At 39.7% G+C, this 25,980-nt stretch overlaps 1 protein-coding gene across 5 annotated transcripts in view; it reads right to left on the bottom strand.

Annotated features, from left to right (window-relative positions):
* Positions 1-25,980, bottom strand: part of LOC132149478 (protein sidekick-2-like) — a 130,163-nt gene that overhangs the window by 40,480 nt on the left and 63,703 nt on the right. For 4 of the 5 annotated variants that reach the window (XM_059558747.1, XM_059558750.1, XM_059558751.1 and 1 more), the window contains exons 2-7: positions 10,845-11,004; positions 8,529-8,635; positions 5,474-5,621; positions 4,214-4,347; positions 972-1,083; positions 659-849 (exon numbers count right to left, since the gene is read on the bottom strand). In XM_059558747.1, the coding sequence (XP_059414730.1) occupies positions 659-849; positions 972-1,083; positions 4,214-4,347; positions 5,474-5,621; positions 8,529-8,635; positions 10,845-11,004 (852 nt within the window). Of the gene's footprint in view, positions 1-658; positions 850-971; positions 1,084-4,213; positions 4,348-5,473; positions 5,622-8,528; positions 8,636-10,844; positions 11,048-25,980 lie in introns of those variants that run through there. The other variant, XM_059558753.1, reaches the window with a different exon arrangement.

Genomic DNA, 25,980 nt, shown 5'->3' with positions numbered 1-25,980 from the left:
TAAAATCCAGTGGAGAAAATGTGAAACCTTTTAGACGAACATCTTGTGCATAAACTTGAGCTATGTGAGCATATAAGGAAAACACTGTCTTTGGTCCAACACCCAAATAATACCATCCTTATCTCATAATACTCATAATAATAGTCTTCTTTCAGCTGTTGGCATCAAATGCAACATGGATACAGGCACATCCTTGAGAGAACCTCATTCAAGTACACCAGATATTTGGGGTTTTTCTCAAAGGCATGTCAGAACAACGAGCAAAAGCACACAGCAGTAAAGGATTTAATAAAGAAGGTTAATATTTTGCAATGACCCAGCAAAAACTTTGAAATCTGGTATAATCCCCCTATAATTCTACCATTAATTTGGTAGAATTGGAACATATTTGCATGGGCGGAAATTAAAGTAAAAGGCTCAAAGAAACATACTCAAGGCTGTAACTGCTGCAAGAGGGCTAGTATTCACTAAGAGATGAATACTTTCATAAGTCTTTCATCTGGGAGAAATTAAGGTTTTTGAATTATTTCTTTTTTTGCATGCCTTTGTGTTGACATTTTTGAAGATTAAAAGGGAAAAAATGATGCACAGTGATGAATACTTTCTGTGCAAGGCACATATTAAACAATTTTGACAAGAAGAAGAACGTGATGATTACCTAGGACGTGCAGATATGCTCCGGCACTGACAGAGGGGGCGCTGCTGCTCCGGAGGGAGGCTTCACATTCATAGTAGCCGCTGTCACTGACTAAGGGCCCGCTGATGGTCAGACGGCGGCCAAAGTCCCGGAGGCCTCGGTTTACCAGCACTCCATTTTTCCTCCATGTAATGCTGAGCTTAATGAGAGGCCTGGAGGTAGAGAGAGAGAAATGTGGATAAACACAAGCTGGGACAAATAAACAGAATTGAGTTTTAATAGTTTGATAGAGGTCATTTTGAGTGCTTGTGTACACACACACACACACACACACCTTGCATTGGCCACACACTCCAGTGTGACTTCAAACGTGCCCACCACCACACTGGTGTTCTTCGGCGGGATTATAATAGAAGGGGCGATGGGGTCTGCTGGGCCGCCAATGTCTAAACAGAAGCAGAAGCACATAGGCAAGAAAATTACAAATGATATCTCAATAGTTTCTCCTAAATTGATTTGGCTTGCTATTTGTAGTGGCACAAGATGCGACTCAAACTGTAAAATTGGCTTCCTGGACTACTCAAATACTGAATATTTAATAGAAATGAATAGAAATAGCTGTTTGTATACAGTGGCCTACTGTTTAGAGTCAGTAAGTTTCTTTTTTTCTTTTTTTAACAAACTAAAACTTTTATTCAGCAAGGATGCATTAGATCAATCAAAAGTGACAGTAAAGACGTTTATAATGAAAAAAAAAGATTTCCAGTTCAAATAAATTCTGTTCTTTTGAACTTTCTATTAATTAAAGAAGATTTTATTGACCAATTCAGCATACTAGAAAGGTTTCTAAAGGATCATGTGACATTAAGTGAAGAGTAATGATGCTTAAAATTCAGCTTTGCATCACAGGAATAAATTACTGCATTTTCCGGACTATAAGTCGCACTTTTTTCATAGTTTGGCTGGTCCTGCGACTTATAGTCAGGTGCGACTTATTTATCAAAATTAATTTGACATGAACCGAGAGAAATGAACCAAGAGAAAACATTACCGTCTCCAGCCGCCAGAGGGCGCTCTATGCCTCTCACTGCTCCTGAAGCCTACACTAAGCAGCATATAGCACCCTCTCGCGGCTGTAGACGGTAATGTTTTCTCTTGGTTCTTGGTTCTAAATAAATGCGACTTATAGTCCAGTGCGACTTATATATGTTTTTTCCCTCGTCATGCCGTATTTTTGGACTGATGCGACTTATACTCAGGTGCGACTTATAGTCCGAAAAATATGGTACATATTAAAATAGAATAAAATAGAAAACTGTTATTTTAAATTGTAATAAAATGTCACATTTTGACACTCTTATTGTATTTTTAATCAAATAAATGCAGCCTTGGTGAACATAGTGTAAAAACCTTCTTACAAAAAACCTAAAAACAACTTTTGAACTTTTGATAGAGTAAAACGGCATTGTGACTTTCAGCGCCAGAATTTGTTTACAGCTTCAAATAAGCTTGTTTACTATCTTTATCATGATTATTGGTATATGTTATTCAATAAAAACCTTTTATTAATAAAATGTCAATGAATAAAATTGCAACCAGCAGGTCTTCCTGTTCTAATCCTGTTTTCGCTGTGAAACTTTTGAAAATATTGATGTAAACGGATTACCAAAAGCGTTTCAAAGTGAATTTAAATAAAGAGCAAAGAGTGACTTCTGCTGTTTTTTTATTCCGGAGGAAAAACACCTTAATAATCTCCTGTGTGTCTTTCTAAAACAATACCACAATAAAATGAACAAAGCAAGAGTTTTCAGTATGGGATCTCATGACCATTTCTCATCCAAATTCCTCAAAATCATGTGAGCTTCACTATTAACATGAATTCTACAGCTCTATACTTTTACAGTATCTATACATTTTTGTGATCTTCTCAGTGGTCATCCAGCGGATGGCCCCACTGGAGACATTTGAGAGCCTCTGAAACCTAGAACCAGAGAAACCATTTGAACGAGCAATCTCTGAGCAATAAAATCTCGTTCTGGGAAGAGAGAGAGAGAGAGAGAGAGAGAGAGATAGAGAGAGAGAGAGACAGACAGACAGACTAAAGTTTGAGGCAGTGAAAAAAGGCAGACATCAAGATAATCTTGAAGCTCAGAGCACTTGTTCATCTCTTTCTCACAGCCCTTTCTATTATGTGCTTAGATTATATATGTAATTGTCTGCACCCTCTCCTCCTGTAAGTGCACTGTAATACCTCCGCTAATGTGCCACACTGCAGAACGGGGCCTGGTTGAGAGACACCGTCGACATGATTATATGCCATGCAATCATTTGCCAGCTTCTGGAAACCTACAGCTGTCCATTGATTCTCTGCCCTCAAATCAGTGATCTCTCTTTTCTTCTGTCTTAATCTTATTACTCTTTATTTCCTTCCTTTTCCCTACTTGGACACCTGGATAAGAGTTAGAGTAGGCTATGGTCTCACAGAGGGACTTGATGGTCTGCCTCTCTTTTTCATAAATCTGTTTTTGTGGGGTCTATTAAAGAGAGGGGCTGTTTTTATGAGAGTGATTAATCACCCTGTCATTGTTGCACCGCAGGACCACAGCTATCATACAAAGCTCCACGAAGCTTCACCACACGCCACATACTCACAATCTACTGCGCAGTGAGTTGGGGAATATTGATTCTTGAAAAACTGGTGTCTGAACCAATGTGTGCGCTACATTAGGTATCATACTATCATCACTAGGGGGCGATGGAGTTGTTTAATTTGAACATGCCAATTCACCTGTTGGATAGTGTGGAGAAATCAATATGCAAATAAATAAGATTGCCAAGAAGTTAGTGGAAATGTTTCAACACGTTGAGAAGAGGTGCTTATATAGCAAATGAGTCCAGTTTCACTGCTTCAACGCTATTCTTTATCATTTCAGGTTAACGTTCCACTATTCATATTAATAAAATAGGAAAAAAACTAATACATAAAGTTATTTATGAACCACAGATCAACTTTTTTCAAAGTAAAAAAAATAAAGTGGCTCAACACTTTACAAATATTTCACAATATTACTGCTTTTTTTGATGAGCCTTGGGGAAAATCTGATTTTATAGGGACGATTAATCATTTAGTTGAACTTGAATATTGTAGAAGTCTATTTGAATATTGTATTTTTGTTTAACATATATTTAAATATTATGTTTGGGATCAAACCATAATTGATGGACCACCCGCAGTACTGCCATAGACCCCCTAGGACAGGGTATCCTAAACTGGGGTGATGGAAAAAGCTAAATGAAAATATAATAAACAATTAATGAATAGATTTAAAATAAAAAAAACAATCAAAATTGTATATAATATAGACCTGTAATCTATATTATGTGACCATAACTGACATATGAGAACCGTGAAGGTCCCAACATGCTGATACATTTTTGACTTCAACTTAAAATTTAAGGGGGTACAAGTAAACATTCTAGGTAAGGAGTCTGGCTGACAAATAAGTTTGGGAATCCTTGCCCGAGACGGTTACAGACAATCTTTTGAAGTGTGTTGATTCTCTATTCAGAACTCACTTTCTACATTCAGGATGATGGGATGACTGGTCTTGTTCTCTCCGTTCTTGTCGTTGACAGCCTGGGCGTAGTACCGGCCCGCATCAGGGGCCACGGCGGACAGGATGACAAGGGTGTTGTCCAAAGAGAGGGCTCTAAGACGTTAACGAGAAAACATTAGTCACAGAACTAGAAAACACAACTTGCAAGCAGCAAACCCCTCAGTAAACAACTCAAACACACAGCAGCGCTGAGGAAAACTGTTTATGTCCAATAGGCTGTGATGGTAATGTTATTTGCATTGAAGACTCGAGTGGATAAGTGTTTTAAGATTGCTGGAGCTAAAATGCAGGCCATGCGTGAGTGTGTGTGGTTAAATGAGAGTCGACACTTGGAGTGCAGTGAGATTAGAGCCTGTGTATCTGTCAACACAGGCCCGATCAACCCAGATTAAACCGACTCCAGCACAATTAGAGTGAAGGCTCTCACAGAGCCCAAACTAAGCACGCAGCAGAATATCAATGCACTGAAGGAGCAACAAGCAAGCGGCAAACAAATCGTATGCTGTCAGGCCCTCTCACCATCATACAGGACCATAACTGCTGCTCGACAGACATAGAGAGAGCCAGACAGAATAAAACTCAAAGCAGCGCCGCTGGAACCTCAGATGTTTATATAACCCCTGCCTCAACGCTCAGCGCCTCATTGGGATTCCTCATATACTCCAGCTGTAAAACAGTGTCTGAATGTTCTCCAGTCTGTGCTTTGGGATGGGGGAACACACTCCTCAGTGTCTAAAGCCCTCATGTCAGATGTGACATGTTGGACGATCAGGATGAATTATAGATCATCAAACATGCTGGCTGTTTTCGTCAAGCCTCCTGCTGGCGGATGAGGTAAATTGATTTCAGGTGATTACGAAGACCTTTATAACATGAACTGCGCACAACACATACACACACACACACTAGGCAGTGCGCACTCAGGCGCAAAGTCTGTCAATCATCCAAGGTCATCAATAAAGGCCTTTTGTCCACTTTGGCTCCCATGTTGCCGGCTACCTCTCTTGCCTTCAATCAAATTTAGTCTAAAGTCAACAGGGGTTCTTATTATAACAGATTTATCAATGGGAGTTTCTGCAGTTAATACTCATAGAGTTTTTCTGGAAGTTCCAGAGTAATTATACAACAGCACTGTACTCTATTTCTGTATGGTAAAATAGCCTATCTGTGAGAACGAGGGCCATTAAGTACTCTGATCCACAAATGTAGAGAAGATTACATGCGGCTGCTGGGGGGGATCTTGCGCCCGTCTCTGAACCATGTGATCCCGGGACGAGGAAAGCTGTGGATTTGTGGGGGGAAGATCAATGCCGCCTCTCCTTGCGACACCACCTGAGACCGTTCTCCCTGCACAAAGCCTTCCATGTCTAAGAAACAGAAAGAGAGAGAAGGAGCACAAATCAGGACAAAACAAGAACAGGGACATTGTGACTCATTGTGACAGAAAACACAAGGTTCCAATCTTGTGATAGGACTCTTTTGGCAACTAACACTTAAAATTGCAATAGTGCTATGAATTACTGAATGTATGTTCTCCAAACTTTCAAAACATAATTTTTTTATTCCATTTTACTGTTTTGCTAACATTAAGAGAATGTTACGGTTGTTAAAATTTGTAACTTTTAAAAACTGTTAGGGTCTTAATACCCACACTGAGGATGATGCAAAAAAGCAAGGTGAATCGCTGACAAACTAGTGATGTCCAGTTCGCGAATTATTCGTTCAATTTAACCGGTTCTTCTTAGTGAACCGGTTGAACCAGTTCACCAAAACAGACTGAATTGTTTGAAATGGTTCGCGTCTCCAGTAAGCATTAATCCAAAAATTACTTACGTTATTCACATTTTAATGTGGCTGACACTCCCTATGAGTTGAAATAAACCAATATCCCGGAGTAATTCATTTACTCACACAGTACACTGAGTGAACTGCTGTGAAGAGAGAACTGAAGATAAACACGAGCAGAGCAGCATGTGTGCAGCAAGCAGGTAAATGAACGTACAGGACCACTGCTGGAGTGGTTCTGGTTCTCGAGTTAAGAACCATTTGCATCGGTTTTCGGATCACCAGTACCTTTCCAGTGTCTTTCAGACCCGTCCAACTAGAGAACCAATGAGCTGATGATACTGTGCATGCGTGATTCAGCATGAAGCTACCAAACAGATTGCCTACTATGACTGACACAGCACGTCTGAACCGAACTGGTTCTTTTGGACAACTGACTCTGTGCTAATGTTATAAGCGCAGGTAAACCGTAAGTTTTTAATAACAAATAAATCGCAATGGATTGTGTATAGTAAGTGGATTATGGTTTCTGCACTGATGACTGATAAAAAAATAAATAAAAAAATTATATCTTAAAGACTTAAATCCTCATATGCACATCATTGCATGTTACTGTATTTGGGTGCTTAGTTGCAAAACTTAATTATAAACTTTTTAGATTACGATTATATTTTAACTAACTTTAATTTGAATGTGTATTTTCATCCTGGCCGGAATGATAGACTTTTTTTTTTTGAATGATAGACTTGATATCATTACATCATCGCAAGGAGATCATTACACACACACACAAAAAAATAATCAGTACTTTTCTTCGGCATAAAAGAACCAATGAACCGGAAACAAAACTCATGCAGTACATGTAATCATGAACAATACCAGATGCTGAACTAAAAACAGGGAACACTATTTAAACACATAACAAGACGAGGGGATGACGAGTCACACCTGGGATCAATGGAAATAAATGGGGAACACCTGGATTCAAATTAACTCAATGGGGACAGAAACAGGAAGGACCAAATATGGGCATGGAAGGCACATTGCGAGCAAAACACACACACAAAACAGAAACAGTTTCTGATAGTTCTACAACAGAAACAAACTATCTATAATGCTTACAAGAATAGGCTACATCCTAAAATATCATTAGAATTACAATTAGCATCAAGCTACACTTGAAAATGTATGCAATTATTAATGAATTTGCTTACAACTTTAAAATATCATCGAGTGCTTGTAATAACTTCTAATTGTGATTTATAGTTGATTTTGATTAATAAGCAGACACATGCACTCTTTTCTATGTTTAACAATGCTAATAACTGCTAATATTTGTCAGAAACATCCTTTATTGCTATAAAAATACCATGAGCTGCATACAAAACACATACAGAAAATATATCAGCATAATCATATGTCTATTTGCTTTCATGTTTTATGTGTAGAAAAAGAGTGAATGCTCTCTGACTCATAACACTCACGCATATGGAAGAAAACGGATGGTGCTCTACAGATCACATAATTCAGTGGACAATTAATAGAAATGTAATTCTGTATAAAGAACATGTGAGAATAAATCTGTTCTCAAATACCAACGATAACAAGAACTCAGCATCCACTTTGTTCTCTTATCTTCTTTTACTTCTTTTACTTTTATTCTTTGCTCTTCTTCTGTTTGTTTACACTGGTTTACACCACTCTTGCCTTTTTGTGCAACAGGAGCTGCTCCGGTCACGTGGTTCTAGCTCAAATCTTATTGGACGGCCCAAGTTTTAGCTTTGCAAAACTGAAAAGATTCATTGAGTGGAGACGAGTGGTTAAAAAAATAAAATAAAATTTCGGTCCATGTGGAAGCATCTATAGAAATTTATTGTTATATTCCAGCACGTCATCGAGTCTGATGTTTTGCTTTTTCACACTCAGCGTGGAAAGGCCTTTAGATGAACATCCAGCTAAAATGTTTAAAAAAATATTCCATGAATGATCTATGCATTACATTGTTGTGCTAAAGTTTTTAGAACATTATTAAAGACTAGATAACTTTAAACAAACATTCTATTAATGCTAATTTGCCAGAAAGTTAGCCAAAATATGTTCTCTGTAAGCTGGGGACTTGGTTTGACATTAAAAGTTTCTAGCATCAGCTTTTCTATATGCTCATTTGTCTGTGCTAAATTAACAAAGCAACAAAACTGCCAGTCAAAATGTTTCAGAATCCATAAACCTAGGTATTCAATTTTGGTACATTAATCATCTCACACCGTTTGCACTAAAGCTGCCTCAAATAATTATCACTTATCTAAAGCTGTGATCACATTTACAATTGTTGGACAAATCCAATCATTAAATAGGAATTATGCGGATTTCACAACTTGTTCAAGTTGGTCACACGGATTCGCTGACGAAAGTATGTTATGTTAAACGACTACACTTAAAGTTTTGGGATTACCTGTTTGTATTGTGTTAGGAAATGATGTGACACTTACAGGCGACCTGGACTTGTGAACTCCTCTGCATCAGAGCTCCCACCCTGTTCCTGACGATGCATCTGTAGAAGCCTGCATGGGAGCGATCCAGTGAAGGAATTACATACCTGGTGAAAGAAAATCGGAATCCCATCAGCCATTGTTTGCTACTTTTCATACTCACAGCATGGAAGCTTGCAGCTAGCACTGGCTATAATAAATGGCCTTTGATCCAGAAAAGCTATTTATTGGTCCATAATTAATCAAACAGTCCTAGCTTCTACTCGAGTGCAGATCAGGCCGCAACACTCAGCCAGCTTAGTGTTCATGGGTAACCTGTTGAAGAAAGAACCCTTATCAACAATAGATAGGAGTCCTCGGGCAGTTCTGGAGCTGCAGTCACAACAAAACACAGGAGTGGCCATTAACACTTCAGACAGAACAAAGGAGAGAAATATTTATGTGGATGTAAGCAGGGTTGGATTATGGATAGGGCCCTGGGGCCTCAGACTAACAAGGTCCTACAAAACATCAGGTTGCATGACCCGAGACCATCAAAGGAAGCTGAACACTAGAGCTACAATGCAAGTGGACAACTTGCTGACCACTGGGAGACCTGGCCCTTTTGTACAGTACAAACTGACTTCTAGGGGCCCCTATAGAATAGTTCAACCAAAAGTGAATATTCTGTCATCTTTTACTCAACGTCATACAAAACTGTATGTTACAAAACTCTCTTTCACCACTGAAATACAAAAGAAGATATTTTGAACAAAAGTTACAGTATACAGGTTTGGAATGACATGAGGGTGTGTAAATGATTCAATACATATCCCATTTAGGTTTTGTAGTATTCTTAGTCAGTTAATGCAAAATGAGGGTGTCTTTGATATGGGTTAATCATGTGCTTTGAACATCTGTGACCGTAGTAATGTATGCTATTGAAATAAAAACTAAAACTAGACCGCCAACATGAAAACAAAGTACGCAAGTGAAAACAACACCTACGCACACTGTTTCAGTCACGAGCATGTGGCAAGACCTATTAGTTAAATGGAGTGATAAAGAGAGAGCTGAGCATGTGGGCAGTGGAACTTTTACTCAATCAGACAATGCTGCCTCATTTTTACGTTTTCCAATACTAGATTTCCTGCATTACCAGTCACAGGTTTAGTATGTCCTGCTGAATAGGATTCAAGCTTTTTCTTCAGTCAGAAGCACTGCTATTGTCTTGACCAACATGCAGAAAAGCCATAGCAAGCAGGACCCTCTGAAAGAAGCCAGAAAAAGTCTGACTCGACCCCTACTTAGAGTTCACACTACGGGTAGCTTAGACTTTTAGCTATTAGGATATCTTAGAATGCAAAGGCAAATATGAAAGAGTCCATCTGGAGTCCTGTGGTCAGCAGGTACAAAGAGTGCAGGAATAGAAAACGCCCAAGCCACCTCACTGCGACCATAGGGAAAAATGCGACCTTTTCAAATATAAATATTACATAGCTCTTGAAGCTATTGAAAATAATTCACAAGGTACTCGGCTACCTGCTCTTGATGGATAATTCTGCACTGACTTCACCAGGGATATAACATTTATGCACGATACATAAAACAAAACATGGACGACAGGGATCGCTCAGGAAATACATCTCATTCTCATTTAATGTGAGCTGAGAGGCAATATGAGAGTGATTTCATGGCAGCAGAGGGAATGAGGCGCTACAACTCAAGAGGATTACAATCCACAAACACTCCTCACTCAATAAAAAGAAAGAAGACATCATTTAAATAAATACCAGAAAAACTGAATGAAATTTGTTGCAAATGAAAGTGTGGTTAATGTTTTATTTGTGATAATGATTAAGCCGTCTGAGTAATAAATGTGTGTTTCTTCAACTACATGCACTTTCGTGACCCAAGTTTTCATTTTTTTTTTCTTCTATTTGTTATACGAAGGTCTTATTAAAATGGCTTTGGAAACTTTTTACCAGGCCTTCATTATATTCTTTCACTATAAGGAGAATTTTTTAATTGTGCATCATAGCTGTATCTTTGTCACTTTGCAGATTAAAATGTCATTTTGTCAAATTATATATATATATATATATATATATATATATATATATATTTGAAATGTGACATTGTGCTGGGAATGTTCATGACTTACAAACAACAACAACAACAACAAAAATAAGTCATGTATGTTCACTGTTGAAATTATTAGTGCACAAATAAAAGTAACTAGTTAGAGTGTGAAAAATGCAATTTCAAAATACTGGGTCAAAAGTGCTCATAGCTGCAGAAACACTCATACAGCAGTGGGAAGATAGGATGTGTCACCTGTACTCCAGGGAGAAACGCGTTAACTCTGTACCATTGTAAAGCCATTTAAATTCCAGGGGCCAGCTGCCCTCAGCCATGCAGGTGAGAACCAGACGGTTCCCTTCCAGGTGGATTTGGGTTGCCACCGGCTCCATCTTGAAGTAGGGTGGGACATCATCTGGAGGGAGAGAGAGCAAGAGAGAAAGAAAGAGGCTTAACATGTTTCACTCAAGTAGGACGTGTTCCAGGATCAACATACTTGTTAGTCCAGAGACAACATTTCTATCAACCAATCCCAGAGAAGGGTGAGATTTAGAGTCAAGCTTAGGGCTGAGGTTACATTTACATGTATTCATTTTAGCAGATGCTTTTATCCAAAGCATCTTAAAAAACAGAATAATACAAGCAGATTAATCCAAGGGAGAAAACAATACATGTAGTCAGCAGTCAGTTTGAACTGAGCACCAGAATAACGTACCACTTGAGCAGAAGTGGAAGTTTTTTTTTCTTATTTACTTTACACCATTGTTTCTCATCCAGAGGTCCGGGGCCCACTTGAGGGCCTAACCCAAATAAAAAAGCCTTAAAAAGGTTGAGAACCACTGCTTTACACTTAGGACTACTAGCAAGCAAACAATAATATCAAATGTTTATGTGCTAACAATGTATTAACATACTAAAATATTCAAATTTTTTCTTCAAAAAAAAAATAACTAAACTAATATAGTAACCAGCAAAAGGTGTATATAAATTGTTTGTTAGTACTAAATTTTGCTTGGCTTGGCTTATTGTTCACATTTTATTACTTTTATTTCTTGCATTTATATTATAAAAAATTATTGCATTTTTTAGAGTTTTATTTATTCTTTTTGAATCAATAATCAACAGATCCAGGGTAAAGTCATTCCAAGTTCATTTCAATTCATGTGGCAACCTCCAAGTGAGTGACTTGTTTACTTTCTAATTAGTTCATCCACTGCCACCTGTTAGACCCATTCAGGCTTATTTACAGACCGCTTGTGAAACAGACAGGTGGGCATTATCACATTGGCAGAGTAATCAGCTGATCATAATGCCTCCTCTTCTCTCATAAGTATTTTCGTCTACATCTAGCCATTTCCCAGTTCATTTGATTTTTGATACTTTTTGCATCTGCCTTGGTTCCTAAGATCAAAGTTGCTAGCTAGTCCATTAAAGCTGTGTCTTTAGCCACTTTCTGAAGATTCCAGTGTATTCTGTTATATGAGTCGGAAATTAATTTCATAGTGTGAAGTTTTTAGACACGGACATCACCGTGACTCCACCACCAGCATTTCACTCGGCCAGTGACCACAGGGGATGAGAGGAAATAGATCTACAGAAGGTTACTGTTATTGTTGGAGCTGTGACTGCTTTAATTCTTTAATTGCTATAATTCTTTTAAAGAGATGTTGTTTACTACCAACAAAGAAAGATGAAACATGTTTCAGTGCTGAATCACGCCATGCTGAGAGTGAGAGAGACAGAAACATAAGCAAAAGAAGCCATTAAGAACGATAAGCTAAATGCGATTTGACAAACTGAATTTGGCTTCTTAAAATATAAAAGACAATTTAAGTAACGATTTGTCTGTTGTGACGCTCTGGAGACATCTGAAGTCTTGATAGAGGGAGAGTGAGGTGAGAATTTCAGGGGCCTGACAGGCTAAGTAAGGGAAGGTTTTGAAGATAACTTTAAGATGCAGTCGCTCCGCCTGCAAACCTGACAGAATGAGCTATAGTGTGCTGGGGAATCCATTCATCTTCAGTCTTTCTAAAACAGCCAGATTATACAGACTCTCAGACAAACACAAAGCCCTGCATGCGGGTGCCTTCAGCCAGGAGACAAAGTGATTTCATTTCCTTTACGAGGAGCAGATGATGGGACCTATCGATCGCAACTGAGATGTTCTCTGTAGGTGACATGGATCTGATTGTCTTTGTGTTTGTGAAAAGCCAATTAAAGCTTGTATTAATTGAGGCAATAAGCTAACAAGCCCTGGAGCTCTGTTGCAGGGTTGTTAAACATTGTGCTAATTTCCCTATGCTGCAAGGTGCACTGAGAGCAATGTTACAAAGTCTTTCTTTTAGGTGACATCACCTAAAGCATTTACAGATCTCAGTTTGGACTGTGGTCTCATGCAAACAAAAAATATATATAAATATATAAACAAGTATATGATGCATATTAACTTTCATAGTGTGGTTGGGTGAAGGCAACTGAAAAAGTTGTATGGGGCCCGCAGACAAAAACAGCCATAAAAAAACAGAGAAAACATATTCATTACCATATTCTTATACCAATATACATATATATATATATATATATATATATATATATATATATATATATAAACAATGATAAAATCCACCCCCACCCAGTCCTCACTATCCCCCCACCCTGAGTGCACAGCGCTCGCCAACCATGCCACCACAGTCATTTTATCCTCCAGTAAATGCACTGCCATTCAGCACAGCCAGTGGAGAGGCACATCCACTTAGCAGTCCCGCACTATAAACATACCACCATTAGAGACCTCAGGTGCAAAATCAGGCTTCACATCGATTGGCTGAAAGCAGCATCCCCCCTACAACGATTTGATGGACGGTTGTGCATATGTGTGTGAGTGTGTGTGTGTGGTTTGGCTGTATGATTGTTTGTGCCACTACCCGCAGGAAAGAAAAATCATGAGTGACACTTTCAAAGACAAAAATCACATTAAATGAAGAGAAAATGGGGACTTTTCATTTTTCTTAATTTTTTTCCTGAGAAAAATACCACTCAATAATACCCCCATATATGCCAAGATGCCAAAGTCTGCAATCAGAATTGAAAGATTTCAATATAAGCTCAATAAAATATCCTCAATTTAAATATTTCTCTTCAAACTCTTCATTTAATTGCTAAATTACAGCAATCTTCTACAATATGCACATTAGTTTTACAGATCTATACTAAACTCTTTTTATTCATACTGTATACTATACATAGGCATAAGACTGATTTACAAAGAAGGTGTTGTGTGGGTGGGGGTGCATATACTTATATACATAAGTAGTCCTTGCTTAAAGGCAGGTAAATGGTTGCTAACAATAACAGATTACAACTCATTGCACTGTACAAGCATTTGGTTGGCAGAGGCCAGTTGCCATTTTTGTTTTCTTAGGTGGCTGAAACTTTAAACGATTATTTCATAAACAGCCTTGGGCAAGGACTACATTACTGGTGGTTAATAGTGGCTAATACCTTTGCTCTATAGTCTTACTATCTTGTTTTGTTGTTTTTTTTCTAAGGAAGTTTAGGTGAAACACTGATATTTAGTGATATTCAAACAAAATTGAGAACTCCACAATGTCCCCACATGAAAGACAAACCTCTGCACAATTTACCTCTGAGAGAGGCAGAACTGAGGCCTTAGATTTTAAACTGCTTCTAAAGAAAGTTGTGCCGTTGGTCTAAACTGTTAACGTTTGTGGTTGAGAGATCTCAAAATGGTTGGAGCAGCTGTGTTGTTTTAGGTAAAAAAATAAAATAAAATAAAATTAACAGCGTCTTTGTGGCCAAGTACACAATGCGGTAAAACATTCACTCCCATGGGTTCCTATTACAGTATGTCAGACGAAAGGTTATGTTAGCATGAAATGGAGGCAGAGCACAGACTAGTTCGCAGAGGTCTGACATTGTCCTCACACAGGAAGCTTCTTGGTGCTGAGAGCGATCTCCATATTGTAATGAGAATGTCAGCCAGTGCCTGTGGCCTCTTCACTGTTTGAGCACCAGGCTTTGATCTGCTGGGGCTCAGGCAGGGTTAAGCAGCTCGGTTTCTCACTCTCTAAAATCCTGCTCTGAGTGGGCGGGCTAGGTCTGCAGGAGAGCATGCCCACAGAGAGAAAGAAACCCCAGGTCAGGATGATTCTAAACTCAGCCTTAATGAGCCATAACGCAGGTGCCATTTCTCATCAGAATCCCTGTGGTTTGGAAGTGGAAGAAAAAGATAAAACTAAAGGAAGATGCCTTTTTGTGTTGATCTTCAAGGGGGGGAGTAGGAGATAAGAAGCATGTCAACGTGCACTAGGTGAATGAATGGTTGTTGGTCCAGATGGAGAACCTATGGGAGAGGTTCCTCTGTGGTGGAGGAGCCCTGCAGTTGGCAAGTTGAGCTGGCCGGAGTCAGGGGGCGTTTAATGTTTTCTTCATGATTAGTCGGGTTGAGACCATTATTCTGCTGTGCCCTTATCCACCTTGCCACCACTGGCCACCTTAGAAATGACAAAGAAGCACTTCCACTAACCTGATAGCCAACTTCAAATGGCAATGCTCCACTCAGGCTGCTGTTGGTCTAGCACACACAGAATGTTAATAGCTCTGAGACAAAGGCCACAAGCACCAGCCAGGATCCATAAAGCATGCCCCACAAACCTTTCACTGCACCTTGCTGGCACACAATCATACTCTTGTGGCTTGGACTGAACACTTGTTCTGCAATTCCCTCCCTTATTCCAACACGATAGAAGCCATGTCCACTTCCGCTTAATCCTCTGGCACCTGTGCATAAGCACGTTAGCCAATAATGCTCTTCTCATCACAAAAGCTTAGAATAAGTAGACACAAGTTCTAGGCAACCTCTGGCTTAAAGCTGTTTTTAAAGAGATACCCATTCCTAAATCATTGTAGAACCCTGGGGTAATGGTCACCTCTGCTTTGTCTTGCCAAAAAAAGATCACAGTACTTCCTGTAAGCGTAATGTTGGCCATGTCCCTAGCCTTTATGTGCAATATTTGAGAAGTCGCTGTATGTGCGTGTTTGTCTATCTGCTGGAACAGGTGAGTGTATGAGACTGGCAGAGGAACAATCCTGCTCTGTGCTCCTGGTGCCTGCTGAAGGTCAGCCTGATCTGTCACTCTCTTTCAGCGGCGGTTGTCACGGTGACAACCGGCACCCTGCCGATTTACACTTCATCAACTCTCCAAGTGTGCAAAATGCCCTCCACCCTGGCAGCAAGGTGAAGAGCCCCATTACCTTTCAGTCCAAACAAGCATGTTGTCGCATTGTGACAAACAGAGATGCAACAGCACTATCATGATCATCACATTCGGCGTTCCAGCTCACGTTACTGCGTACAGTATCTGTTGGTGTATTTATGACTGGTAAGACATGTGAGGCACAAGGGTGGGTGCTTCAGAAGCGCCAAGGGTTCTTTTGTTTAGGCAGATTGTGATAGCACCAAGAAAGACAGAAAAGCACCACAGGTCTGTTGAATGAGGCGTAGAATAATAAAGGAACTCAGAATTACTTTGTTTGACTTCTGTTGCAATTCAATCGGAGGGGTAATTTGCAGTCTCTCATAGCTCTGAATTTCATTAGCTCCTCAGGTTTTTCGGCACATCTGTCTATGACTGCAGTATGAGTAGGTTGCCGCGGGTTAATGGATGTGTAATTGATGCGATTAATTGAGGTGTAATGTAGCACGGCATTGCGATTTTGATCCAGGGGGCTGCGGGCACCCATTGACGTAACTCAAACACAATTAGAGGCAGCGTTGAGCTATCAAATAGAGATTTAATTAGGAGCAAAGACAGAATGGGGGGCAGTCAATGGTCGGCAGATTGAATTATCTGAGCACAGCCTCCTGAAGGCGGCATCGACACAATGCCAGCACACATTCTTCCCCCACCCTCTCTTTCTTTCAACACCTATCTATTTTCTTACCTTTTGTCACTTCTTCTTTCTCTGCCACTTCGTCACAGTCTCTGGCGCTGTGCATATGCTGTCTCCTTGCATTTCCCTCTATAACTTCTCTTTCTACTCACCTCTGCATCTTTCCCCACCTCTTTCTACTCTCCATTCCTCTTGTTTCATCTCACTTACTCCTTCCCTGGTTCTCAATCTCTCTCTGACTCAATACCAGGGGATGCATGCGCCCTGGGACGTGTCTCTGATATGCATGAGATTAATTAGGCACTAGAGCGCTTGGCACAACACGGAGAAGCAACAGTGCATGCCAACCATCAATTAATGAGATGCTGTACACCCTCATACTTCATCCACATCTATTTTTCACCCCTCTGTCAATGCCTCTGAGAATCCCAATCAGTTGCCCCGACTGCATGTTTCTCTCTTTATCCAGTGGACTCTGTGAAGTCAGATACTGTTTTGATGGACTTGAGTAGGGAGTTTTGGAGTGAAGCTGAGGGAGCACTGAAGTTTTAATGGCATGTGTGCTGTAATTATGTGTCTACTTATAGAGAACTACATCTTAGAGCCAGTATTCCCATCTAATTTAATGCAAGTAGGTAGGTGGCAAACAAAACGAAACGAAAATGAGAGCACAAGCAACAAATTCACTTGATCTTAGTGCGAAGATAAATTACATCATGTAAGTGGAAGGCATGCAAACACCTCACCGAAGTAGTAAGAAGAAAGATCGGAGGCAGGAAAGCACTCTAGCGTTGCACGAAGAGGCAACTACGAACTGTATTTAGAAAGTAGGGCAAAGAATAATGGAGGAAAATAACAAAGGCATCAAAATGAGAATTCCACTGAGCCCTGGGTCATTAGAGTTAATTCTGTGCATTCTGCCATCTGCTGCGATTGTTTACACTTGCCAGGATAATTAGATCCTAATTAGTTGATGGGGTGGTGGGAAAGCATTTCATCCACACATTATTATTTCACTGGCTCCATTATGGTAGAGCACCTGGACATATGACATTGCACTGTCCAAAACCTTAATCTCGTAATGCGGGGCTTGCAAAGAACAAGTCAAAAAACAAACAAACACAAAAATGACAAATACGCAGTGTAATTAAGGGCTGATATGCCCTTTTAGACTCCCCTACAGGAAATCACACATTGCATTCTTCCTGACTAAATGGCATCCGAGGCAATCATTTAAAAAAAAAAAAAGGACTATCTGTTCGAGCAATCATTTCACTGGGCTTTAAGAGTTACTGACACTCCAACAGCACAGAAAAATCTGTCGGATTCCCCCCGCTTACTTCCAACCTCTCCCCTACACCTGAAACCCCTCTGTTGGCAAGATAGCACACTTGTTAATAGTCAGGAGCTCTGCATTGTATCTGGAGGCTAGCATTGTAATATATGTGCACGGAAAGGCCGCTGATTGTGATTCTTATCATTGCGTGTGTGCTGGCTAGAGCGCCGCGAGGTGACTGAGTGAATGGCAGGGCTGGATGTAAATGCTAATGGCTGCATGGCTTTGACAGAGAGAAGAATTACCATACGCCTTCATTTACAGCAGTCCGCATGCCAAAGCAGACAGGGCACGGCTTGGACACGTGTTTATTTATTTGTTATGAGGGTGCAGAACACGGTTCGCATTAGGAACATCAGTCACATGCATTTCTTATGGGAGGGACAGCAAAGAATGCAGCTCTGCGCCATCAAGGATATGTCAGCCATATTTTACATCAGAATGACTTGAAACAGAAAAGCATCAGCAATCTGGATTTTCCATCTGACTTTAGAAAAGAGACAGAATGTGTCCTCACAGAGGACAAAACACTATTGAGGCAAAAAAATGCGATGGTCGTACATCTGGGAGCACAAGCTGGTAACAAAAGTAGAAAAAATAAACAATTTTGTGTCTGGAACAAGCAAGACACATGGGGAGTTGAAACAGGGTGACCAAACAAGAACTTGAATGTTTGAGAACATACACAAAACAATTTGAGCAGCAAAACAAACAGCAGTTTCTCATCTTAGCCTGCTGATAGTCTACAGTGTTTAATGGCACTCCATTACACACATACACACACTTCCTACAGACCTTTTTGGCCACCATTTTCACCCATCATTCTTCTTAATTGGGCTATTCGTGTTCTCAGAGATGGTGTAATTATACCTCCCCTGTGACACCCGTGACCCCACTTCCAGCTGCAGTCCCCATTAACTGAGAGTAAGCACTCCACATCCCTAAACACCTTATCGCTGACCCCTGACCTCTGTCATTCCGAGAGTTCTATTCCAGCCAGGAACCCTGTAGCTGTGTTTAGACTACCACGGCCAGATCCGTCTAGAATGGGCACAGATGTACGCCCAACCATGCTGGACAGCAGAGCAGACCGCAGATACGAATCCGAACACTCAGACATTATGCTAATGACATTGTTCTCACACATCTTACATGTCTCCTCACTGAATCTCATCTTGCTTCTCAATTACCCAGATATTGTGCATCAGTAGCTGAGAGGCACTGTGCAGAAATAGGAGAGAGGAGTTCTTTTCAGAACACTAATTATTGTGTTTGCCAGGACACAATAGTGGCCGGCGAGGGTCTTGCATGTGAAGGCGGGTGCAATTAACCTCTGTAGTCAGCATAGAGCAATAGAGTCTGGAATCTGCTCCGTGCTTGTGGTTAACATGGTACCCATATAGATAAACATCCTGGAATTCTGGAGTTTGAGTAAGACTGACCACACCTTTAAAAATAGACTAAATAAGCAACTGGTTATACAAACATGGGAGAGGGCATGATCTGTGGTGCAGGCTTGCTTGGGATCAGCATTTTGCTGTAAAAACTGCAGACGAATGTGGTTTAAATTCATGTGACCTGGTCACAGGGATAGATTTCTACAGCACAGGTTAGGGTCTGGCCAAGTGAAATATGTGGTGATGGGCATATTAACAGATTTATTTAAATGAGTGAGTACTTTTGTTCTCAGCCACGCATAAGAGAGAAGAATTTGTGGAAGCTGCTGGGCTCAAATACTAGTTTCAAATATCAAATGAATGTATGTCACTTTAATGTCATCCAGGAGGCGAGAAACCCACACAGTTTTTCTGACTGAGTTCACACCAGTATCAAACGGAATCTGCTGATTATTACGTGTGGAATTCTTTGGAATGAAATTTAATTGAACGTGTGACCTGAGAAAACTTTGGTAGATTAGGAATAGTTCACCAAAAAAAATCTAAATTCTGTGTTTATTTATTTGCATAAAATTTTTTGGGTACTGGTTTGTCTTCAGGAACCAGATTTTACATTCAGGCACTGATTCTGCTTTATGCTAGTGGTTTAAAGCAGACGATGTCAATAAATCAAACATTCACATTAATTGAAATACTCATTAATTGAATAGGCTCAACAATATATAAAACTATGTAAACTGACAATTTTGTGCATGCATAAACAAAAGCATGCTAAGCAGTGTGATTTACCAGCATGGAACAAAACAACTGGAACTAACACTAGTTTAAATATTATCTTAGCATTAATCAAGTTAACATGCAGAGGTGAATTTTATATTGTCAAAATTGCCTTTTTAAGCTAATAAGGATATTTATTTTGGTAGATAGATGATTCGATTTTATTATTGGCATTAAACATTGCCACCACATCCACCAAACAGACCAGTGAACAAATCAAATGAGAACCACTGGCTTAAAGAAGAATCAAATTAGCCAAACTAAATACGCAAATACAGAAAGGGCTGGGAATATACAAAACTTTGTTAATGACGGACAAAACTTCTGCTTGTGAACAACAGAGAACGTTTCTGTCAGGCAACAGTTAGCTCTACTGACAAATTTTCTGAAGCATTTGAAACATTTGTAGTGATGTTTAATCACCAGTTTTGTGAAATGCCTCTCTCTTTTCCTGCAGCAAAGGTGAGAATAAAAAATCTTGCTCTAGGGGAGGGAATTCTTTGCACCCCACCCAGATGTCACACTGGCAACCTCCTACTAACAAATCTAATTTATATGCAGGAGTATTGGAAACTGCAGCCTGAGAGATTCAACGCAGGGTTGAAGTTGTGAAAGTAAAATCAAGGTAAGCTCTATTTTTGACATCCTCTTATAAATATTCAGGAGCTCTTAAAAGACAGAGAGAAAGATAGAGTGAGACAAAGAAAGAGAAAGAGAGAGCAAGCAATAGGGAGATAAACAGTAAGTGAATGAGAGAGAATTATAGAGACAGCAATTTTACTTCTCACACAACATCAGCTTTATCCCCGAGGGATGGAAATAACAATATTAAAACTTAATATTAAAAATGTTTTAGTGAGGACTCAGAATGTTGAGTTAATGATAATAATCTCCCATATCAGTAAATAAACCACTGAAGCACTTACCACTGCAACAATGAAGAAAGGAAAACTATATAGAGTATACTGTTTACAGTATGTCTCTTTTGCAATACAGTATTTGCCTCATAAAGGTAATTTTTTTTTTTTAAATTGAGATTTATATGTCATCTGAAAGATGAATAAATAAGATTTGCATTTATGTATGGTATTAGGATGTATTAGGATAGGACAATATTTGGCTGAGATACAACTGTTGAAAAATCTGTAATCTGAGGCTGCAAAAAAAATCTAAATATTGAGAAAATCGCCTTTAAAGTTGTTCACATTAAGTTCTTAGAAACGCTCATAGAAATTAGGTTTTAATATATTTTCAGTAGTAAATTGTCAAAATATCTTAATGGAACATGCTCTTTATTTAAAATCCGATTTTTGGCATAAAATAAGCATTTTTGGCTTTAGATTCAAATATACCCAAGCGACTTAAGACTGGTTTTGTGGTCCAGGGTCACATATATGTGCTCATTCTCGTAACTGCAACTACGAAACTTTCATGCAGCTGTAACTTTATTTCTCACATTTATTTCTCACATTTGCAATGCCCAGGTGCCCTGGAGCCTTGCAAGACCCTAATCTGCTCTTTATGGGGGCCCTAGGCGAGATCATTATTGGCCCAAGCAGTGCAAAAATGGTCTTAAAATAAAACATCCATAGAACCACTGCAACGTGACAAGTGGTTTCTTTGGTTTCCAGAGAAAGTGCTAAAAATAGCCATCCTGTACACAACACGCATAAATGCTGCTGTTCTTCATATTAAATATCATTTTAGATTCAACAAGCAGAACAGAGAAGCACGGCAAAACCACAGCGCGATTTCTTCAGTTCATTGATTAAAGCTGAACTGGCAGTTTTGTCAAAGTGCACCTCTCACTTCCACTGTACATATGCTAGTTAGCATTTCCTTTAGTTATCTACTCATTTATCATGAACCATCTCAGCAGGCCCCGAGGGGACCATCTATTATGCCAATAGGATAGACCAGTGTAGCAGAAAATTCGTTCTTAACTTCTTAACCTGAACTAGCAAACTAAAAGTAATTTTTTTTAAATCAGATACAGTAGTTGGCTAAGCTAATACCTTGCTAACTGAAGGCTAAAAGAACACACAAAGTAAGACAAATGCTTAATTTGATTATTGGTGATACAATGTTATATGTGATATGCATAAATTAACATATTTTCTTATTAAGTCCAAATATACAGGTTTTCGATCATTTCTAATCCAGCCCCAAACAGAGTACCCATAAAAAACCTCTGGCCCCTCTCGTACACAGTGGCCTTTACCAAGCTGAAGCAGACTGACATCACAAAGTGCAGTGGATTCCCACCATCAGAGTTGGTGGCTCTGATGTTCCTGGCGCCAGCCGGGATGAGTGATTTGGCGGATTAATGCCGCTTGCCATGCTGACAAGAGTTATGGCCCACTATTTGCATCGCAAACGTCTGTTAGCTCTCCACATTTGGAAATGAATATTAACAAATGAAAAACCGCCAGATGGGCGACGCTGGGCTGATATTGTCAAGGTTTTATTTTACATATGCAAGACTAAATTTTTTTCACTAAGCTGTGGGTAAATACACATCGAGAGTGTCTTTTTTACCCCACTTCACCCCCCTCAACATTGTAATCCCAAGGATAATCTCCGTCTACAATATCCGAGATAGAAATGAATTGGTGGAGAAAATCGTAAATGAACATATTTAAATGAAACCCATTAGGGAATATTGGCGTCACAGTGGTGAGTAGCGCACTGGTAGTTTAAACCGCTTCAGAATTATATTAGAATCACTTAAACACAGTCATGCATACTTCAATGCACTGGATTATATTAATACATTCAGATTTATTTATGAGCATTTTCTCAGATAGACTAAATTACATTTTGATTTCAGATAAGAGCTGCCACATGGCAGAAAGCATGCTTTGTTGAGTACAGATCTAAAGCTTTGCTTTCTTCAGACTTCAAAACAAAATTGAAATTGTGACAGTCCACACATATATGGCTCAAAAAGAACACCAGCAATTGGAAAAAGCTCATGGAAATAAATTTTTCAAACTGCTATTCGTAGGCTCTCAGAATCAATGGCCTATTACCTTTTCACCCCTGACACTGTATGCACACTACTTCGAATACTAACACCATTTTGCACTTCTCATAGGGCGAGTTCAACGTGAGGCATACATAATTCATCAGGCCTTCTCTGACAATCACTTTTCAATGCAGCTTTTCAAACTCAATAAATCTTTCTTGAATTGAAACGGCATAACTGAAACAGACAGGGCGAGAATGCCATAAACATATTTATTTGTTTTGTATTATTGCGGCAGGAAGAATGCATATGGTGGAAACAGGTGCCAGAGATGAATCAGACACAGAGATGGGTTAATACCGAATGATGCCCATGAGACTGTCTGCCTGTGTGCTCTTTTTGGAAGAGATATCATTTTGTTTTCTCTGGAGATGGCTGGCTCGTCCTCATCTTGTCCTCTACGTCTCTCTCTCTCTCTCTCTGTTCACTAGGCAGATGATGCAAAGTATCTCTGTCTGTTGGTCCCCTGTCCTTTGTCCTCCTTTGTAGGCCGTTACTCAGTCTCCTTATCAGCTTTTGCCTATTGTGAGTAACTTATGAAATGCACTTATATAACACTTTCGCTCCTTCTTGCAACTCCAACCACCCTTGCTTCCCCCTCTTCCACTCTTTTCCTCACCTCTTCAGCCTTCTCTCGCTCTCCGACAGAGCCAACGCAACGGGTGAGGGTTTGATCCTTCAATTTCGCCCCATTGTTTGGTGTGCTCTGTGACCGCTGGACGAAAGCCCCTCAGCCACAGATTAAAAAGTCATGAGTGCTTTTAGGCGAGCAACTTGGCCAGCCCACTCGCCCCACTGTGCATTGGCTTTCTGAAAATAGCCTTTGTGTTTCTGCGACAACGTAGTAGGGGAAGTAGGGAAGAGGGGGGTGCAGTGGCGCATAGCTTCCCTCTATGCTTTTAACCACAGTTCTCAGCTTTCCTTTTAATTGAAATATCCGAACCTTGCCGGCTGTAGCTCATGAGTGGCGTGCTAAACATGAGAGGCAGGCACCGGGCTCTTTAAAGATTCAGAACCACTCTTCACCCACACATGCATGCCAGTTACCTACCGAATGGATGGGGTGGAACAAAGAGTTGCTGAGGTCAGGACCCCGGCACGTTGACACAACCCGGGCACCGGCTGGGAATGCAACGCTACTCGCATTCTGAAAAGATTCCAGTAACTTCTACGAGACGTGAGTCTGAATAGAGTCCATGCACCTGAGGCTAATTAGAGTAGAGATGCTGCTGCCATGTGCATGGCACATTGTAATTAGAAGCCAGACAGGTTGTGTCTTTTACGGATGTCTTTATATTGCCTGGTGGATTCTGAGTGAGAGCAGTTAGTTGTACCGGACCCAGCAAACCCCAAGGGTCGTAATGAACAAGTGAACAAGAATGTGAATGTCTGACAAATGCTTTCAAGCTTCCAATCCAAACTTTGTGTTCTCTGAGATCATGTTTTTGGAAATAATATCTGTTGTAGTGCTGAGCATAAATATGTACTTATGTTGCAGAACATCAGTGAAAGTATGAGGAGGAGACGGACCACTTGTTAAAAAATCAATGGCAGAATTTGCAACACTTATGCTGCATTCAAGTCCTCCTGAGAAGTTCCTACTTAAGAGTTTGAAATACATAATCATGGTATGATGTGCATTCAAGTGATTTTGGTCAGAAATAAAATGCACTCGCTGAGAAATTTCATATTATTTTCTCTTTTTCGCGCTTGCTGAACAATGGGTCAATGATGTGACACAAATCTTTTTTCTTCTAATTATTTATTTATTCTTAAACATATTTAAAATGCTTTTCACACATATAATGACTTGAATACACCTCTTCTATGATGTGAATAAATAATTATTTTTTTCATTAGAATTAATTTTGCGTTGAAGCCATAGCCTTGTGGGGCAGCACTCAGGCATATGGTGCAACAGCGCTTCGGGCGAACTGATTGTGGTCCTTAATCATCCCATTCTCCTTCATCCAAATATCTCCTCTGATAACAGAATGACTGAATTTGGTATACCACCATAGTTATTATTTCTGTACGGTATCTGTATATGGCAGGAATAGTAAGAAAACTTTGCTAAAATGCAACCGACACCTGAGCCATGAATGCCATAATCACTCTAAAAGCAGAAAAGGAAATATCCCAATGATGAAAATGCCAGCTTCGGCCACAATCAATCAATCAATCAAAGTCAAATGAAAAATATCACTTTAAAAGACATTTTAAGTAGTTAAGAAGAAGTTAAAGAAGTTATTATTATAATTAATATTGACAATTAAAGTAATTATGAAATTACATATGATGTACTTAATTCCTACATACTTGAAAGGGTCAAAATACCCTCAGCTAATTTCATGTAATATACGTTAACACTGTAATACATTTTGTTATACTGTCTAAAAACATTAAATTTAGTTCACACTTAAGTATATTCTTTTAAAGAATATTATTTCCATAATAAGCATGCTAAAGTGTACTTCTTTTTCAGAAGGCCTAACACATATTACACACTGGTCAGCAGGAAGAGAAAGATCACATACTATAAACACAAAGCAAAGATTTCTTCGCATCCAGGAAGGATATAGACTCGTCTTTCCGCCCCATTTTTCATTAGCACTTTGACAAGGCACAGAGGGACACAGACACACCTCTTCACTCAGAGCTTCTGTGGAGGATGGCCCGTCAGCTGAAAGATGACAGCTTTTCTTTGGGTCATCTCACCAACGGAAGAGCTGATGAAAACCAGATCCTTCTAAGGGAAAGAAAAGAGTGCCAAGCAGCGCTGACACACTGAGCTCTATCTCACAGCCAACTGAGGAGTCTGATCACGCAAGGCCGACTTCTGTGTGCAATGTATGCTTGGCACTCCTGTAAAGAACACAGCTGTTTTAGCCTGAAGCTGTTGAAGGTTTATGAACTGTTCTGCCTTCAGCAACCCCACCC

Source organism: Carassius carassius, chromosome 9 (genome assembly GCF_963082965.1).
Source record: "Carassius carassius chromosome 9, fCarCar2.1, whole genome shotgun sequence".
Lineage (NCBI taxonomy): Eukaryota > Metazoa > Chordata > Actinopteri > Cypriniformes > Cyprinidae > Carassius > Carassius carassius.
This window is presented reverse-complemented; position numbering and strand designations above follow the sequence as displayed.